The sequence below is a fragment of the Parasteatoda tepidariorum genome, chromosome 10 (genome assembly GCF_982258835.1).
Source record: "Parasteatoda tepidariorum strain Cologne lab strain chromosome 10, Ptep-v5.0, whole genome shotgun sequence".
Taxonomy (NCBI): Eukaryota; Metazoa; Arthropoda; class Arachnida; order Araneae; family Theridiidae; genus Parasteatoda; species Parasteatoda tepidariorum.
The window spans coordinates 78,373,574-78,394,170 of record NC_141764.1 but is presented as its reverse complement, the minus strand read 5'-3'; the positions used below and the strand labels follow the sequence as shown (position 1 = coordinate 78,394,170).

The 20,597-nt window shown below is 29.0% G+C and overlaps 2 protein-coding genes across 3 annotated transcripts in view; one reads left to right on the top strand and one right to left on the bottom strand.

The window, feature by feature from the left end:
* Positions 1 to 2,752: 2,752 nt before the first annotated feature.
* LOC147803042 (uncharacterized) overlaps positions 2,753 to 20,597 on the bottom strand; it is a 43,986-nt gene continuing 26,141 nt past the window's right edge. The window contains exons 1-3 of one of the 2 annotated variants that reach the window (XM_087153102.1): positions 8,969 to 9,155; positions 6,923 to 7,084; positions 2,753 to 5,182 (exon numbers count right to left, since the gene is read on the bottom strand). In XM_087153102.1, the coding sequence (XP_087009228.1) occupies positions 3,054 to 5,182; positions 6,923 to 7,070 (2,277 nt within the window). In that variant the 5' untranslated portion in view covers positions 7,071 to 7,084; positions 8,969 to 9,155 and the 3' untranslated portion in view covers positions 2,753 to 3,053. Of the gene's footprint in view, positions 5,183 to 6,922; positions 7,085 to 8,968; positions 9,156 to 20,597 lie in introns of those variants that run through there. The other variant, XM_087153103.1, reaches the window with a different exon arrangement.
* LOC107443603 (dynein light chain Tctex-type protein 2B) lies at positions 7,558 to 8,070 on the top strand. The gene has a single exon (XM_016057527.3). The coding sequence runs from the start codon at positions 7,558 to 7,560 to the stop codon at positions 8,068 to 8,070; it is 513 nt and encodes a 170-aa protein (XP_015913013.1).

Sequence of the window (20,597 nt, the reverse complement as noted above, 5' to 3'; positions counted from 1 at the left end):
CAATTTTTTTCCTAAAATTTGAGGAGAAAAAAAATGCTAAACATCACAGAAATTATTTAGAAAAATTGCCAATATTTACTTCTCCGATAAGAAAAAGTTAAACTTAATTGATTTTCTTTAAAAATAGAAACAAATTAACACATTTGTTCCATTTTAAAAAATATCTATTAAAAGAAATTAGTTTTTTAATTATTAAAATTGTATTATGGTTATCTAACACATTGTCTCTTACATTGACTGCGTCTTCTCCTCCGTGGAATTGTTATGTCCACGGAGGAGACAAAAACTAGTTCCTGAATTTTTCTGATTTTTAATTTTAAAGTTACAAAAATGGGGCAGTTTTTTTTTGCTAAATATACTATTTTTGCAATCTAAAATTCATCTATCAAAAATAAAATAATTTTCTCTTACCTTCTTTATGATGTCCACGGAGTATACGGTGAGAACTTTGCCAAACCCCAGTTGAACACTACAATCCAAACCTGACACCAAAGAGAACAAAAACAACTGATATTTAACATTAGAAAATGGAATGGTTACCCCTCCCAGCAGCTGTCTTATAGGGCTTTCGCATATGCTGCCCTTTATTGCATATTTACAGAACTATATTAATTGTCCACGAGGGAGACATCATTTTTGATGGACCAAGTTTACTAGTCATTTATTTTATGAAAATAATTTTTTTAAAAAAAATATTAAATAAAAAGTTACTATAAACATTTAACTAGGTAAAACTACAAAAATCATTAAAATAACATTTAAATTGTTTAACAGGCATTAAAAATAATTTTGTGCCACAGACGTAGGGACGTCCACGGCGGGGATTTTGGAGTCATGTTTATTAAAAATTAAGAATGAAATATTAAATACATTTAGCAGAAATGCATATGACTTGTTAGTTAAGAACTTCACGAAAAATGATAAAGAAAAATATTAAGAAATCCGCTGTATTTCCTGATATTTATTACTCTGGGACTTAAAAAATAGACTTTTTGTGAGAATGACCCAAATGTGTTTCAAACAAATAAGTTGATTATGTTAATACTGATTCTAATTGTTTCATATTTGATAATTAATTGCAGAAAATGTTATCTACTATGTACTAATTTATTATCCTGCAAAAGATGAATTATTCTCGCGCCATATGAATAGAAAATAAAATATTTGTTTGATTTTAAATCTGATTATGAAAAAAACTATATATTTAAACTAGGTTGGAAAAAAGTTGAAATATTTTTTAACATTTCGTACAAATATCTTTGAGTATTACTAGATATTTTTATAAATGCTCGAAGTCTAATCGATTTTAAAGAAATAATGAATAATAAAATTTATTTATTTATTTATTTTTCTGTGCAGGGAGCAGCAGTTCAATTTAAAAATTTATTGGTTACAAGTTTCAGGTTTGAAGCATAGATGGCAGCACCAAATTTTAAGTACTTCCATGATAATGATGGCGGGAGCTTTCGATACTGACGATTATATGTTAAGTTCACGTATTTTGGATGAAAAAAATGGAGCTTTTTATGTCTTTCAAATATGACCAACTGTAGCCGAAAATTCTCACTTATAAAACATATTTTGAAATCAACATAAAGAATTATTCTTTCTGTAGTGTCAGTATTTCAAAATCATATATTTTTTTTATTATTTAATATTATTATTTAAATAATTTTATGCAGGAGCCAGGAAAACAGCATGATTTTGAAATTATAATGAATTAAATGAGTTAATTTTAATGAGAAAAAAATGTATAGGAAAATTGAAATTTAAAATTTTCTTTCCAACTTTTATGGAAAGTAGAAGATTCTGTTGACTTCTTGTTCGAAAAAAAAAAGGGGGGGGGGGGGTACTTTATGAAGAAAAATAATTCAAAAAATATTGTATGCAACAACTATTTAATTGTATATTAAATCGAAAGTTATTATCAATCATTTTATATTATTCTAATTTAAAAATATTAAAAAAAAAAAAACAAATACAGATATAATTACATGAAAAAGCGAATTTTAAAAAGTACATCGATATGCATTTTAATGCTTATAACATCGATATATTTTAATATTTATCACATAAATTCATATATAACAATGAAACGTTATAGTAATATATAATTTTATTAAGTCTATGGCACATAGTTAAATAAAATGTCCCTCGAATAATTAAAAATATGAAATATCGTCCTGAATTATAAATAAAAGCATATTGTCGGTAAGTTTTTAAATCTGGACTCAGCTCAAAATGCGTGTCATCGAAAATGGGCGTAACTTAAAATACACAGCTTAATGTACACAGCTCAAATTACGTGTTTACGACAATGGAAACAGCCCGAAATGCATGTTTACGAAAATGGATACTGGTCGAAATGCGTGTTCTTTGTAAAATGTCTTTATAAAGCCGAAATCCTATTCAGTTTAATAAATATTTTGAGTTATTATTGCATCTTCATCCGGTCTTATGATTACTTATTACGGCGTCAATCCTAACGCGGAAGTTTGGATATTATGGATCACATGACATGAAAGAAATAGAAACTATACGTTTTAAGCGAAAAAAGTGCGCACTTGTCTTTTAAAAATGTAGTTGTGAGCTTCTAGCTTCTGAACCCAGAGCTTCTGCTTCATGTACAATAATTTCTTTATTCTTTTCTCTATAAATGTTTAATAAAAATCATAACGGAATCATATGTATAGTGAATGTACACTAATTTCCGATATCATAAATTATGGTTTTATAACTATGGTCTGGAATTATGGTCTAGAATTGTGGTTTAGATGAATTCAGATCAACGACTGTGAATATAATGAGAGAACCCAAGTAGTAAAAGTGTTAAAAATTCGCAAAAAAAATTTTATTTTTCAAAATTTTATGTAATAAAAGCAAGTTTTAAGTTTGTTTTCGATTATTTCAATACATTTTATTTTCAATTTTTAGATATACATTTATTTTTCCTCTTAATCTTAGTATTTCATATAAAACGTTTCACCGACGAGCTTTAACTAAAACTTTGGCAACCCTCCAAGAATAATTTACTCTTATTTGTTATTTGCAAATTACTTCTCTTGATCATTTTTTTCAATTGCTCGCAATCGTCTCGCAAAATACCATGTCCTGAACCCTTTGTAGAAACCATCCTTCTTGAAAATTTTGAAAGGACTTGTACGCTCCGAGTGTAAAGTCCAAACTGGTGGCCCTAAATCGTCATTTTGGCCTGCAACATACGAGCTTTTCCAGTCGTCCTCACTGACACCTTTGATTTTCTGTACAGTAAAGTAAGTTCTAAGCCAGTTTTTTCCAGTAATTGGCACGACATTTTCATTTATTGGCTGAAATTGTGTCTCTTGCCCGTTATCTTTTGCAATGTCCTCGTTATTTTTCAATTGTTGACAGGGATCTTGCAATGTGTTGGGAGCAGTGATTGATTGCTGTAACTGTTCTTTTAGTCTTTCTGTCTCTTTATAGATAGTTTGGCATTTTTCTATAGGGATATTCATTTCAATATTCTCATTTTTTATGTCTTCCACACTCGTTTGATTTTGAAAAAGATTCTTCGTGGACCCACTATCCGGAATTTTATCCTCTATTGGGCAATTGTAAAGGTCATTTAGAGTCCCACAATCTGGAATATTATTCTCCAATGGATTTTCGGAAAGATTCTTCGAAGTCTTGCAATCTGGAATATTTATGCCATTTGGAGTACCACAATAGGGAATATTTACTTCAATTGGATGTTTGAAACTAACTTTCGGAGTCCCCAAATCAGAATTACTGACCTGTTTTGGGTTGAACAAATCATCTAGAGTCCAGTATTCTCTAAAATTTTCTTCACTCGAATTTTTCAAAGTACTTTCTGGAATTTCAGAACTCGGAATATTTTTATTTCTCTTCTTCGAATCATCGGAATTAACTGCTCCAAGCTGTAATTCTAATGCAGTTTTTGAAAATTCCTCATGCCGAGTGTCAGGAATGTCTGGTTTACAGTCATAAATATATTTCAACTCTTCCCCTGTGGGAACTGTTTTAGATTTATCTTTCACAAAACCATTCGTTTCAAATTTAACTTCCGCTTCAAAATCCTTAAAATTTCTTTCTGTATTTTCATGAACGGTAAAAGTATCTGATATTTTCTGAGAATCAATACCTTCATCATAATCTTCAATAAAATTAATCAAATCACTGTTCGCAATATCTCCAAGCTTCATTTCAGGACTTTTTCTACCTTGAAAAATCATTGAGCTTAGTGTATCAGCCTGTTTTGAATCAAATAACAAATTTCCTTCCGCTGTCTTACAAGTACAGGTTTCACATATACCATGTTTTTTACCACTGGCCACTGGTTGAGAACCACCCACTTTAGTTTCAGGATCTAAGGTCATAGTCTGGGTATTAACGGGGTCATTATCTATCAATGGAATTATGGGATTTAATGTTAAGTTCATATTATCTTGTAATTTAATACTTGGATCTTTCCTTACATCATTCTTGTCGTACATTCCTTTTAAATTTAAGATTTCTCGGTTGCTCGTTTGTCGATCTTGAACTACTAATTGGAGTTCGCCCATTTCTTTTTCTGAAATTAAATTCCCATGATCAGTTTCATCAGGATTAATGCTTTGAGAAATAATAAACGGATTTGTCAGCACTTTTTTGTCTGTTTGCCTTTCAGAGGTTCCAAAGCTTTCTAAGTTATCGATATGTGTTTGTGTAGACGCGGTTTTGTTTGGAATGATCCTTTGAGATGATATTTCATTTGAATCTTGTAATTTCCCAAGAACTTCTTTATTTGCCGAAACCTTTTTTCCTAAATGTTGTCCTGTTTCTGTCTCTTTAGTCAAATTTTCCATTAGGTCTATCATTACTGATATATAATCGGGCAGTAGACATGAAAATTCTTTTATACTTTCAAATGTTTCCGACTCTTTTTGTTCCAGCAACAAACCTCGCGCACTATGATATTCATTGTTTCGTTTAGGATCAAAAACTGTTATCCTTTCAAGATTAGGTGTGCTGCTTACTGTAATTTTCTTCTGCGGGAGATCTTTTAATCTATGAGGAGTTTTCGGATCTTTTAGGAGGAATTTCATCTCATTATTGTGGCTAAATTTTGGAACTCTGCTATTCATCATATTTTTATCAGTCTTTTTTTGTGAAGCGTATCTTTCTTTAGCCAAATGAGCACGTCCTACGATAAAAATTCATGTCTGATTAAGGTAATAAATAAGAGTAATTTAATTAGCCCATTTAAATCTGAAAAGATACCAAATAATGTTAAAATAATTTTTTTTATTGTTGCTTGTCATTGGACTATAGTTGCTCGTTACTAGGTTGGGTTTTGTAGCAATTCACTATACATCTGAAGACCCACCCTGATTTTAAAAAAAAGTGAAAAGTTACCATTATTGAGAAATTTTGAAATAATGTTTATTTGTAATATTTGCCGTCTTATATGCGATGATTAGTAATTTAGAGTTATATCATATAATTGTTTTTTTAGGTGATTCATAATTTAGAATTGTTTTATATAATTGCTCTTTAGATGAATAACTATTGTATATAATATGAGCATTTCTTTTTTTTACCTCAGACATCTTAAATAATTATAAATTACGTTAAATTTGAGTGTAATAATTTTGCTGATTTCTTATGTCTGATCATACCTGTGAAATGCGAACACACAATTATGCTCTTCTATCTTTGTTTTATTCTTAAATGATATTAATTACGTATTTTTTAATTTGTGATTATTAGTTAAATTTGGATTTATAGTTAATTTATAATTGATTTCTCTGCATACAATTTACAATTCAAGCGCAATCCAAATTGTACTAATAACGGATTTTGATTGCGAAGAGTGCCTACTCTACGAAATATTTCCTAGATATTTTGAAGCAATGAAACATTTTGTTAAAAAAGCACTGTAACAATTTGAAAAATTGTACCGCATTATTAAATAATTTTCCTGTATTATTAAACAAAATAATAAAAATATCACCTATTAGGAGTTATTTCTTATTTGAAATTATATTTCGGGAAACAAATTTTAAAATTGAGTTCTAATTTTTTAAGGGTGAACATTTTAAGTCTGTAAAAAAAATTTTATTCATATTTTTAGAAAGTAAGAGTTAGATCCCGTAACTTAAAATATTACATAAACAAAGAACAAAAACTGGTCTAGCCGATTAAATCACTAAAAATGTAACTTAATGTACGTGAAAATTCAATAAATACATTAAAATTCAATGAACATATTAAAATTTTTTAAGTGTTATAATTTTTTATAATTTTTTAGTGTAAAATTTTTTATTTGTTACTGAAATATGAATATTTTTCATTAATGTGACAAATTGAAAGGAAAATTGAATATTGGTTTATCAGGATTCTTGCTTGTCATGATTTTGGTTTGCCGAGATTCCAGCTTAGCCCATGATCCGTCTACCACTGAAGGTATTTTACGTCAGCACTGTAGTCGGTGCGAGCCGGGTGCGGAATTCGTATCGTCTAGCCATCTCTGGTATTAGAACCCGGTTCACCTTATTGAAAGGCTAACGCTCTATTCCCTCAGCCGCCATGGCTCTGCAACATAAGCTGAATAAATTGTTCGAGTAATAAAAGTCATGAACTTATTTTCCAACAGCACCAATCAAACATTTATAAAAAAAAAAAGATTACTTTTCCCTTTCGCTGGTTCAAGCAAATTAGTAAATTCAGCTATTTTATCTTTTTAAAAAAGCTATTTTCAGCTATTGTATTTATTTTTAATTGTGAAAAGTAATCGTGACTAAAAAAAATAATAATAAAACAAAAATTATAAAAACAGTTTACTTGCTCCCGATGACTTTACATTCGCCTGCGTCATCAAAATGAAAAAGTACCGTAATAATAATAATAAATAAATAAATGAATAAATAAATAAATATATTACCGTCCTTTTCCCGTACTTTGATTTCAAAATACCTTGCCGAGAACTTATATATATCAGCTGCATCCTCAAGTTCGGCATCAAGTAGCTCTGTTAGATACGGCAGTAAGAATTGGTCCACAAAATCCGGGGGGAGGCATGCTCTATTCATCTTCAAATTCTATCCTTAAAACGAAAACAAAATATTCATTGTTAATTTACAATATCCATTTGAAACTATTAATCATTTCATTTTTATTGATATAACTGAAACATTTAACTGAAACATTTTTTATTGATATAACTGATTTCATACAAGCATTTCAGCATTCTTTAATATTTCATACAAGCATTTTAGCATTCTTTAATATTTCATACAAGCTTTCATACATTAATATTTCATACAAGCATTCTTTAATATTTCATACAAGCATTACTAATGTTTTATTATTAATGGTCTAATGGATTTTAGAGCATTCCTGCATGAAAAATTAGTTCTTCATTTTTTATGTAGATGGCAGCAGCTCAATTTTGATTTTAAAGATTATAGTTTTAATTTTGAGGTATAGATAGCAGCACCAAATATTGCCTTCTATGTGAACTGTTTCCATGGTGATATTCGAAACATTTCATTTTGTTGTTATCAAACTAACTAAACAATGGAGGAAGCTTTTGAAAGCGATGATAAAAGTTCAGATACTTTGGATGAAGAAAAAGGAATATTTCATGTCACTCAAATATTACCAGCTGTAGCCGAAGCTGAACTGATACCAGATTTACCGGATGCAGAAACTGTTGAAGAACAAATTGAACCAGGTGAAGACAGTTGTACGTATCAATTAAAGCCGGATGTAACTATAAATCGCCAACAAATAAATGTGAAAGCAAAAAGCATTTTAAAAAAATTTCTCGCCAATAAAACATATTCCGAAATCGACATGAAGGATTATTCTCAAAGAATTTCTGTTGCTCTTCGTGAGGAATTGAAAAATATGGGATTGAATCGTTACCGAATAGTTTGCCAAGTGACAATTGGAGAAAAATTGAATCAAGATGTAGTGATGACATTTCTTTGTTTATGGAAACATGATTTTGATCATTATGTTGTCGCCAACTATGACAACGAAACATTTTTTGCTACAGCAGTGATTTTTATTGTATACAAACAGTGATTAATAATGACATTAAAATGTGTTACTTGCATTTTATATTCATAATATTTTATGTTTATATAAGAATTATTAATACAAAATTGTTTTTTTAAATCATTTATTTTGGACATGCCTTCTGAATATATAGTATTCTATCTCGAAATTTTATATTTCACTTAAAACTTATGCATTATATTTTATACTTTAAATTATATATACTGTCCTACTGTATATATATATATATATATATATATATATATATATATATATATAAAGATAGAGAGGAGGGGGGTGCAGATCACGACAGTATCTATTCTGAAATGGTTATTTTTTCCATTAAATAATTAACCAGTTAAGCTTGTAAAATTAATCTTTAGGACCTGAATTATTTTTGAAAAAATTAAGTATGGTTTGAATTTTTATTTGGTAAGTTGAGAAATATCATTTTATTAATTAGTTATTTAAAATTTTATCTATTTTAATTTGAAGATCATTGTATACTTTTTTTATCATTAAACACTCTCTTAATACTGATTATTGAAGTCAAAGCGTTGATTCGTAAATATAAGAGATGTTTCAGGCATCTATTTATTAGTATTATATGCATTATTTTTATTATTATTATTTGTATTATTATCTTTTTAAATTATTTGTATTATTATTAGTTGTTGTAGGAAAGACATCATTGGTACGACAGAGAAGTTATGAAATTGTAAGCAAACTTATGGAAATGTTTTCAAAACAAATGTGAACATTCAATGCAATAAACAATTCAAGTATATGCTTAAATATCATCGAAAATAAAAACAAAAATAATGAATTACACATAATGACAGATTAATAAAAAGTATTTATGCTCACATACTTAATTATATAATACATTTTGTGATATTTATATAATTTTATAAATCACACTTACGTTTAAAAAGATATGTCTATTGTCTTATAGAGGTGTCATTTAAAAAATCAACAACGCATATTGCTGATTATGATGCCTTTTTTCCCTAAAGAATTTCCATAATATTTAAAATATCTAATAAAAACATCTTTTTAAATAAATAAATTTTTGAAGGGTTCTTTAAGCAGGGATATCTTTCGTGACCTAAGAAGCAACAATCTGACGTCACGAATTAGGGAAAGGGCTTATCTGGTTCACTTTCAGCTCTCAAAGTGAAATAAAAAATAATCTAAAACATTAAAATAATAACATAAATATTTAAAGGAAAGAATGTCTTATAAAATGACTGTCTTTAAAGACCATTTTTAAAGGAATGATCTACGGACTTTCAATCTTAACATATAAGAGTGAAAGTCCGAACATTATGATTTGCATCGATTCCAATTCTGCATTCAGAATTTTTAGGGATTTCTGAGAGCATAATTGTGATATGCATATTTAATATTAACAATTTATGTATTTTTGGAAGCATCTTTGAAACCATTTTATTCGCTCAAGAATAGAATTAGTAAATATGCAATTCACTTTTATCTGAATAAACATTTGAGAAATATTTGTAAAATTTCCACTCTAACACTAAAGCATGCAAAATGTGAACAAATTTTCTTTTTTTTTTTTAGAATAGAAAAATGGCAACACCATCCGACCAAATGTGTACATATACAGCCCCCCGCTGCGGTTATAGACATAATTATTCGCTGCCGATTTGTTTACTTCTTAAAAGAATAAAACAAAGAATAATTTTACACATTTTGTTTTTTTATTGTTGTTTTTTTATTGTTGTTTTTATATTTTACTTACTTATATACTTTTCTTCACATATTTTTGTTTTTATATTTTTCACTTTCAAAATTTCGCAGCATCGTTTTAATCTTACAATTTTTATTGAATTGAAGAAAAAAAAACTTTACTTTATAATAATTTTAGCATTGAAAAAAAATAAGCAAAAGGTTGCACAAATAGGACGAGGAGACATAATTATAAATTCTCTTCATATCCAAAACATGAACAAACCACTTTCTTTTACTTCTATAATCACCAATTCGAGATATAGGAAATCGAAAAACTTTTGTTTTAAGCATGCGAGTAAAAAAAATCTAATTACTTTAACAGTGTGCTTCAAATTATTTTTGATAATGCGGCACATACATAATCCTTATTTCCTTGATTAAACTCTTTTTTTTTACCCCCGCAGAATTTAGAATTCGTTTAAAAGAGAAAAACAAAACTTAACGAAATAAAGATTAATATGTAGTGGCGCCACCTGTTTTTCATTTGTTCCTAAACAAATAATGTGTGAACCAGTTGGAAAATAAATATTATCAATAAAAAAGAAATTAAAAAAATCAACCTGGGGAAAACATTTAATCTAATATAATCTAATATAAAACCAAAAACAATTTCATTGTGCAATTCTTTCCTAAATTAGTGGATCTTGGTTCTTCTTAATAAAAAAAAATGTAATCAAAATATTGCAATTATGACAACCTAAGCCTAAATAACATAGAAGAATTTAATTTTCTAATCGTAGTACGAAAAGGTGTTGTTACAATATTAACACTTGCATTAAAATTATTTTTAAAAAAAAATTGAACATTGGATATAACTAAAAAGCATCGAACTTTTTGTAAAGTATAATTTTATTAATCTGATAAGAAATTTTATTCCGTCAACCTTCACATTCAGTAGAATTAGCATTTTTTTAAAAATGAGTGTAAATAATAAAATAAATAATAACAAGAGTATTCAGATTAAATCAGATTATTTTTTCTATATTGAAAACGCAAATACATTTCCAATTACTCAAATACAAAACACAAAAGAAAGAGCAAATTTAAATATGCAAGTTCAGACCGAAATGAAAGTTAGAGAGAAAAAAAACGAAACAACTGTTCGTATTTAAAATGAACAATTCGTTTCGTTTTAAATACGAATTTATTAATTTAGTAATTAATTTCTAATTTAATTTAATGAAATTATGTTCATAGTCATAATTTTTAGTACGGAATTTCTGAAAATAATTTTTTAAAAATTCCATATAAAAACATGAGTTAATAATAAAGCATATAAATTTACGAATTCAATGATTTCTTTGTTAATTATTTAATAAATACATATCGACATTTCCTCTTAGTTTCTCGAAATAAGAAATCGTAAAACAAATACAATAAAATATCAGATATTAATATTCGAATATTCCCATATATATGTGATATCTAAAATAATCGCTTAGTAGAATTAAAGGATCCAAAAACTAAACCCAAAAAGAATCATACTTTAATTGTAGATTAGCCCTTCTTAGCTGATGAGATCATTCAATAATCTCTTTCACCTAAATCATAATAGAATAATTCCCGTATAAATTATCGTTAATTAGTTAGAAATGCAATTGTTATTTATAAAATGAATCCATATTGTGCAGCAAAATATCTTTATAAAACCGAAATATTTAAAAAATATTTTGAGATTTTAATACTCTTTCATCCGGTTTTATGATTACTTATTATCGCGTCAACACTAACAAAGAACTCTAGATATTATGGATCACATGACATGAAAAAAATGACAACTATATGCAACATGTGTACAAACATGAGTACGTGTCTTTTGAAAATGAAGTTGTAAACTTGTCCTCAGGAGCTTAATGAAACGGTATCTTTCTGATTAAAAATGCGCAGAAATGAACGTGTCATGACATGTAAATTGCAGAATTTAAAGATCAGGAATTAAAATGTCTGTGAAGAGGTTGTTATTAGAATATTAATGAATATCTTTCTGTTTAAAAATGTGCAGAAATGAACGTGCTATGACTTGTAAATTGCAGAATTTAAAGATCAAGAATCAAAATGTCTGAGAAGAGGTTGTTACTAGAATATTAATGAAAAGGTATCTTTGCCACTAAAAATATGTCGAAATGAATGTGCTTTGCCATGTAAATTGCAGAATTTAAAAATCAAAAATGTCTTCAAATAGGTTGTTATTAGAAATATTAATGAAAAAGTATCTTTCCGATTGAAAATATGCCGAAAAAATGTGTTGTAATTTGTAAATTGCTGAATTTAAAGATTAAGAATTGAAATGTCTTATCAGCATGAAAGAGTTTTCCGTTATAAATATTAATAAGAAAGTATCTATCTGATTGAAAATGTGCCGAAATAAATTAATATGTAAATTGCAGAATTTATGCTGATAAGAGAAAATATTGAAATGTTTGATCAGTATGAAAGAAGTTGCTATTATAAATAATAAATGAGTTTCTTCCTGATGAAAAATAATCAGTACATATAAATTGCACTTTAAAAAGGTTCGAAGAATGCCTCAAGATCAGAATAATATTTATGACAGTGTAAATCATAAAAAAAAAAAAAGCTTTTAGTTCATTGTAGGGTCAAAAATTATTTTTCTATTAAAATGTTTAACGAATATTGAAGAGTTTACTACAAGAGATACCATTATAAAAGTTTCTTTCCAATTGAAAATATTCAGAAAGGGAGTATACATCATAACATTTAAATTACATTGAATATGTTAAGATTTAGACAGTTCGGAAAAAACCCGGATTATTCTGTATAACTTTTGATCTAATGAATGGATCTCCACTTTCTAGAACTCAATCTTAATAATTTAATGGTTAATGGGGGTGACCTCAAATAAGCAAATAATTTGAGCAGATGATATTTTAAGCTAAGAAATCACACACAAAAATCTATTTTTTTCTGAATAAACAAATATCCCCCCCCCCTGGAGGATTCGGATTTCTGACCCCCAAAATATAGGGCGCAGCAGCACTCTGGGTATGTCCCAGAGTATGGGGGCAGCAGCACAATGGTACCTATATAGGGGGCAGCAGCACAATGTTTAGACTCCTTAATGTTATTCTTTCTTTTTACGTATTTCATCGTTTTATCTCGAGAATTTTTTAAGCGAATTGAATAATTTAGGCGCCTAATTATAAGATTCGTTTATCCATGCAAATAATAACATTTAGTAAATATTTATTTGAATTTTATCATTCCATTTAATAATAGTCGAAATTTTTTTTTGAGATTCTAATGAATAAAATTTTTGCATGGCAAAGCATTATATTTGAAGGAAATCGGTTGAATAGTCCTTGAGAAATTGAATTTTATTTAGAGTTCTAATTCTCAGAAACTAGTCTTCCGATTTCACTTACATTTGGTATTTTGCCATGTTTCTTGAAACAATTCAATTCTCCCTCTTAAATCACTCCCATTTCCTTGAAAAAAAGGGAGGAGGATAGATGGAGAGTTTTCATTAATCATTTATGAGGACATAATAAAGTTTTTTTATGTAAAAATATCGTCAGTATTAATTTTTATGAAGAAAAAGTCTAATTTTACTGGACTATCTGTTTATGAATGTAAAACTCTAGCATTATGTGCAAATGCTAACTTAATATTTAATATGTGACCATTCAAAGAATACGAAAGCACGTATATGTTAAGGGTTTTGTGATTTCTGATTTACTTACAAGGGGGTGTAAAGGTATGTCAGATACTTTTGGGTAAGACACTAAAATCCCCTTAATTTTTTTTCTTTCTCAAAGTTAAGAGTACAGCAAACAAATTTAGAAACATATTAAACTTGAAAAGTTTTACACTTGTAATTAAATTTAAATTCGGGTGGGAACAAAGATATAAAAAGTTAATAAATTTTCGAGGTCAAGACTTTTAACTACCGAAATAAAAAATAAAAAAATTTCCTAAAAATATTCCTTTCATGGTTTCGTAAAATAAGTGAAAAAGTAATTTTGATTTTAAGCAAAATTACGTTATTTATTTAAATTTATTTCTAAAATTAGGAAGTAATAGTCACAGTAAAGCTACAGTAAAAGCAAAAATTATGGAGAGGATATTGGGAATTTCTCTCGAATGCAGAGGAGGGGATTTTATTTATTTTATAACCGTCTTTGAACAACCGACTAAATTTCGTGTTTACGACTACGAATGTTTAACTCCGTAGCCTTGAAATTTTGAACCCATTCCAGAAAACAAGGGAACTCCGGGATCAAGTGTAGGGAGAAATTTGCTTTCGTGGTGTAATAAATTGAAATTTATTATAAGTTTTTTTTTTTTGTAATACTTTTAAAGATAGATTATTTGTCTGTAGATGGCACCACTACGGTAAAGTTTAAATTCAATCATAATGATATTTTCTTTAGAAATTTTGAATTAGTCTTTTAAAAAGGGATTTTTTTGGGTAAAATCTATGTAACTAAATTTATTAATATTTATTGAAGATGGTATTATAACTTGTATAGGGTATTAGTGGATTCATGACGGTTTTTCTCAAGGATCTTTTTTTTTTGGTTCTGACGTCCGCCGGATGCGGGATGACTCTGGACGTGGTAAACAGGTCAGTCTAGATTCTTTCGCCTTGTTGACGGGAGGATAAAAGAGAAGCGATGAATGTGGCTAGTAGCAGTTGCAGTACCAGTAGTAAGCAGTTAATCAGAGCAGTATCCTGGGGATACGGAGTTTGTCCGCTGAAGGAGTGGTTCGTGACAGTATCTCGGAGATGGTGGATCGTAACCTTAGGGAAAGCTAAACTGAAGTCTCTAGCGGGAAGGACTACCGGGATTAGCCAAAAGCCGATATCTTTGAGACGATGGGCCAAGTCCGAAGGAATCTATGCTGGACGTCCGGTGTCCCCCTTCTACATGCCTAAGTCGCTTGAAATTAGAATAGCTGGAGAAATTTCGAAATCCTAGCCGAGGAGTTTGTCCATGAGTTCATCTACCTTTCCGGTGGGCGGTTCCAGAGTGAAAGCAGTAAATTCCGTAGGGTACTTATAAAACTTTAAATTTTATTTCGTTAACATTTTAGAGGAATCATTTACCGAAAATTCTGAACTGTTATGTTGTGTTTTTTTTGTGTAGGAGAACAATCAGCATTTAAGTGTAATTTATAGATATCATAAACCAAGTCTGGGTTTTTAGAAATGTTAAATGAAGTTTTTATTTTATAAATGTCTTTTTTTTGAACTGTAGAAGTTGAAGGTTATGCTTGAGTGTTTTAAGGTAGCATTTTTGTTTTAATTAATGTATAAATGTTTATTCCCATGTTGGCATTTGGAAATGTGTGAAATTATGTTTTTGAAGATTTAGAGGTGCAATAAAAATGAGTTTTAAATGTTGAAAGTTTTATGTAATTCATTAGATATTTGTCTACTAAATAACCTGGGTAACCGTTACTAAATTTAAATTTTGAGATCACAGCCAAAGGGGTAACGGTACAGTGGAGGACTTTTTGATGCATCAAACCCGCAGTTGCGTTAAATGGAGCGTAAAACCACGAGAACCTCCCACAATTGGCCTGACCGCAAAGGGACTCTAAACCCTGATCCGTCTATCACGGAGGATATTTCACGTCACCATTGTGGTCGGTGCAAGCAGGATGCGGATTCGTATCGACCAGCCATCGCTGGGATTCGAACCAGGTTAACCTTATTAGAAGGCGAACGTTCTATCCCCTAAGTCGTCGTGGCTCAGAGGAGGGGGTTTGTAATTTTCTTATTTTGCTGTGATCGGGAACAAAATTACCGAAAATATGTCTGCGCTATATTTAAACGACCACTTTTTAGTTTTAGTTTAAAAATAAAAACGTTTCCTGTTTCAGAACTAGACATTTTTACTTGAATTGTTAACTTGCCGCTGTAATCAAAATTTCTCCGTTCATCGAAAAATCGGTGAAAATGATCATAATTCTTCTAGTATTATTATATTTTTCATACGACGCTGCGACACCTGAGTTTAGGTAATTTAATGAATCTTGCGATTCTTTCGTTAATTTTTTATTTTATAACCGGGTTTGGAACAGCCGACCCAATTCTAACTTTACGATTATCAATGTTCAACTCCGCAGCCTTGTAATTTTGAACCCAATCCAGAAGGCAAATGAACTCCGTGGATCAAGCATTGGGACGAACTATATTGCAAATTTTAAACAATGATAATAATTTTATTTTTTAAATGAATTAATATATTGTAAAGCTTTAATAATGAAGCTTTAATATGGGTTAAAACTAAGTCTCAAGTTGTTTCATTAGGAAATGTCAAGTGCGAGACGTTGATCGATTTTTCCTAGTGTCGCACACATGACGAACTAATGACAAATTTGAAAAAAAAAAAAAAAAAAAAAAAAAAAAAAAAAAAAAAAAAGAGTTCAACTCCTAACGCATCATGACATTTCCTTTTATTGTTATAAATAATTTTTTTTTAAATTTAAAAAAAAAAAAAAAAAAAAAAACATGTCTTGCAAATTGAGGAATCGTTGAGGAACTATTATTTTTTTAAGGATTAACACTATACTCAAACACTTTTAAGAAAGAGAGAAAAATAAATAAAGAAAAACATGAAATTACTCGATATGGGTAAGAATCCGGGCTGGGCTGTCTACACGCGCCCACCTGTCCGAAAATTCCCGGTTGGTGTTTTTAGAAAACCCAAAAAAACCCAGATTTGCGAGGTTTTTTTCCTAAGAAGTGACAAAAAAAGAAGTTGGTTTGGCATCTTTTTTTTCATGTTATTACTGCATTTAATATTATAATATCACACATTTTTGAATATTTTTTTCAAATTATTCTATCATTTTTAGGCAAATAATCTTGATTATATTCTAAAAAGTTGACCAAATTTTTTTTTAATCTCAATAAAATCCCATAATATTCATTATATAAGAAAATTCATATTCTGTAATTAATGATAGATTGACAAAGTAAAAATAAAATGAATGCCATATTTCGTTTTAAAGTTCTGTAATAGACCCTTCTGTTTTTGATTCACTCTTTAAAAGCCTAAAAGCTTTAATAAGCTTTTTAGCTTTTTTTGAGACCTAAACTGTTTCTCAGTTTGGACCAAATAAGTCCACATATAGAAATAGCTCAATAGTGGCCGAACTTGCTGGACAAGTAGCTAACTGAATCATTTTGTACTCCTATTTGAGCAGGCACTCCACTCTCTGGAGAAAGTGAAATGCTTACCACACTTTCGCTAAATAATGGGTGCAGATCGACACTTGGATCTTACATTTTGAAAAACAGAACTGGAATTAGCATTTTCTTCGAAACACAATCCCTTGCCTCTTTTCTAATGTCTTCAGAAAGTCTTTTTCGGTTATATTTTGGATTCAGCATATTAGCTGAAAAAAATGGAAATGAGTAAGGACTTGATTACGCCTTTTTTCAATACTTTTTTCATATGGTCTCTCATTGTCTATCAAATCCATCAAATACTCAATTGCATCAGATAGATTTGATGTTTCATACTGAATTTACAAAAGTACATTTTCAACAACTTCAAACTGTTCTGCATGTTCACAGCTTTCAGTAAGGTGATTGCATTTCCCAAAATGTGATTTATGTTGGCAGGGAAATCATTTTAAATAATTAATAAAATGCAAAAATAATCTCGTGTATGTTGCTCTTTTTTTTTTTTTTTTTTTTTTGTTGTATTTTGTGAATATAATTTAGCATATGCGTATCTGGTTGTAATATTTAATGTTTCTTCAAACATAAACATGTAAAATTTAGGAAAAGTTGCGGCCCGCCATTTGACTGGTGTTTTTAATTGCGGCCGCCGGTCTCATGTGAGTTGAAAAACTCTGATCTAACTTCTCTAACCATTTCACAGGCATGCCATCTTTTTCTTTTTTTTCTCTCCTTCTTCTTTATTTTAACCAGCAGTGTGGTGGTTTCTAAAGTGCTTGTGAACTTCAGATAGTTTTTTACGATTTTTATTTTTATTTATTTGTTCATTTTACTGATTTCCTTGGCAAGGAGATAAAGGTACCGGCAGAGCATCCATCCATAGGTAAGCAGGTTTTTATTTTTCTCTGGCCACTATTCTCCTGCTTTTATCGTTTCGTTTTCGGTATCAGTACAGATTGTGAAAATACTGATCCCAAAATTCTGATTACAATACTCTATTGATTCAGAGGCGAGATTAACACAATATTCTGCAGTTTTTGTGTTAATTGCGCAATTCGAAGCATTGCGAAATAAAGATGCTATAATTGGTTTATTTTTTATACTACTCAAACCATTAACAAATAGAGCAGCGGGTGATCCTTTTTTACATATTTGTTTTTTTTAAAAACTTGATCAACATCCAACGATGCAGCATCTAAAAGTTTTCCACCTAAATTAAATCGATTGGAGCCAAATTAATTAAATATAAGATCTTGTAACATTAATTTATACTCTTTAGTACTCGCACAAATGCAATATTATTGGCATAAAAATTCTAGCTATTTTCTTACCTTAAGATTGACATTTGACTGTCGGTTATTCTTACTACAAATTCTGACGTCATTCTTTGCCTTTTAAACTTTGGTTCAGAGCATACGGCTGGTCGGCTGATTCTCTCCAATTTCAAAGTTTGTTCATGTTTAGCAGTTATTTGAAGCACTAGGCAATTCTTTTTATGAGGATTTGTTGAGATGTGATCTAATTCTCTTATGTAATCACCCAACTCCCCACCCTCCCAAAAAAAATAACGAATTAAACCTCCAAAAACCCTAGTTAAACCAGAAAGAAATCCACCTGTTTTTTTCTTTTTCATTCTTTTTTTTCATTTTTTTTTTCAAAGCCCTAGTAGGGTTTCCATTAGAAATACATTAAAATCTGAGTAAGTTGACCACTTGTGGTTTTATTGCTTAAATGCAATGTAGACAGGGGGTCAAATTATAGAGGAGGATAAGTGATAATTTTATTAACTTCTTACATCATGGTATTCATATATTTCTTTTGCATAACCAATCAAAATAGAGATAATACTAATTATGATTTTTTAACATGATCTTAAAATTTTATTTCGCAAACACCTCTTTATATTTTAAGACTGAGTCTAATTACAAAATTAATTACAATTTGTTAGATAAAACAATTAAACTGATTAGTTTAAAAAAAACATATATGGTTAATTTGCAAGTGTTTCTTCAAATGTGTAAGGGAATTACATCTAACTTGCATTTTTGAATGGAATTACTTCAGCAAAGCCAAATAATTGACTACTAGTTCATTTATTGATTATTCAATTATAATTCAATCATTATTTTGGTCAGTTTAACAAATAAATTTAAGATTAAGCAAAAAATCCGTTGTCTATAATTCGTAAAAAGTACTTTAATTAAGTGGAATTACATCAGAATTGCATGTTCGAATTGAATTACTTCAGGGAATCCAAATAATTGATTACCAATTTCTTTATCGGACATCATTTTTTAATTATTCAGTTAAACATTAACCATTATTTTGACCAGTTTAAAAAAAAACTAAAAATTAAACAAATAATCCATCGTCTATAATTTGTAAAAAATACTTTAACTTTTAAATAGAATTACATCCAAATTGCATATTCACAGGGAATTACTTAGCAAACCCAAACAATTGACTTCCAGTTCGTTTATTAGACTTACTTTTTTGACTATTCTAAAATAATTTAGTTTTTATTTTGGCCAATTTAAAAAATAAATTTCAAATTAACTGAAAAAAAAAATTCAATGTCTCTAATTTACAGCAAATGCTTTAATTTTCAAAAGGAATTACATCGGAATAGCATATTGAAACGGAATTAATTCAGCAGAACCAAACAATTGACTGTCAGTTTATTTATCAGACTTCACTTTTTGATTATTTTATTATAACTTAATCCTTATTTTCGCCAGTTTAAAAAAACAAATAAATTTAAGATTAACTAAAAAATCTATCGTCTGTAATTTATGTATAAAAAATACTTAAATTTAAGTGGAATTACATCCAAATTGTATATTCGAATGGAATTACATCAGCAAAGCCAAACAATTGACTGCCAGTTCATTTATCAGATGTCAAGACCAAGTGTTCTCCCGCTTTTCGTCGAGTGTTCGAAATTATTCAATCGTCTGAAAGCCAACACGATGAAATGGAATGTCTACTAGATTTTTCGATAACTCGAAATGCTCAAAGCATTTAAAGATCCCTTTTCTGAAACTCAACCAAGCAAGCAGATGTTTCAAAAGTAGCATTAATTTGTTACTGAGTGGCATTGCCAATGAATTATTTCGTACAGTTCGTTAAAAGCTTTAAATGTTTGTATCATTATTGTTAGAACTTTTGAAGTTGAATGAATTTTATATTGAATTCAAGTTTAATTTGAATGGAAAATATTTATAATAATATTAAAATTTTCCTAGTGTATTAAGTTTTGATAGATTGATCCTCGTTAACCCTTTACTTTATTGGACTTAGCAAACTGCCTATTTCTCTTTGCTAATTGATTATGATAGGTTTAAGATATTTGTAGACATTCAAAACAAGGAACTTTAAACTCAAACTGTTTGCCCTAAACAAATTGTTTTAGTTTTAAATTTATTTCATCAAAATTAAATTTTGTTCACAATGAAACATTTTAATTTAATATTATTAAAATGCATTGGAAAATATTTCTCAAGTATTATGATATTATTTTGTTTCACAAAAATGAATCGAAAAATAGTTCTAAAGTGCTATAAAACAGTTATGTAAAATAAAACTAAATTGGAAAGTATGCCTTAAGTATATAATACAATTATGTTTAAGAATTGGAAAATGT

Coding starts and splice junctions, on each gene's coding strand:
- LOC107443603 (XM_016057527.3), top strand. CDS start 7,558: ATGGAGGAAGCTTTTGAAAGCGATGATAAAAGTTCAGATACTTTGGAT.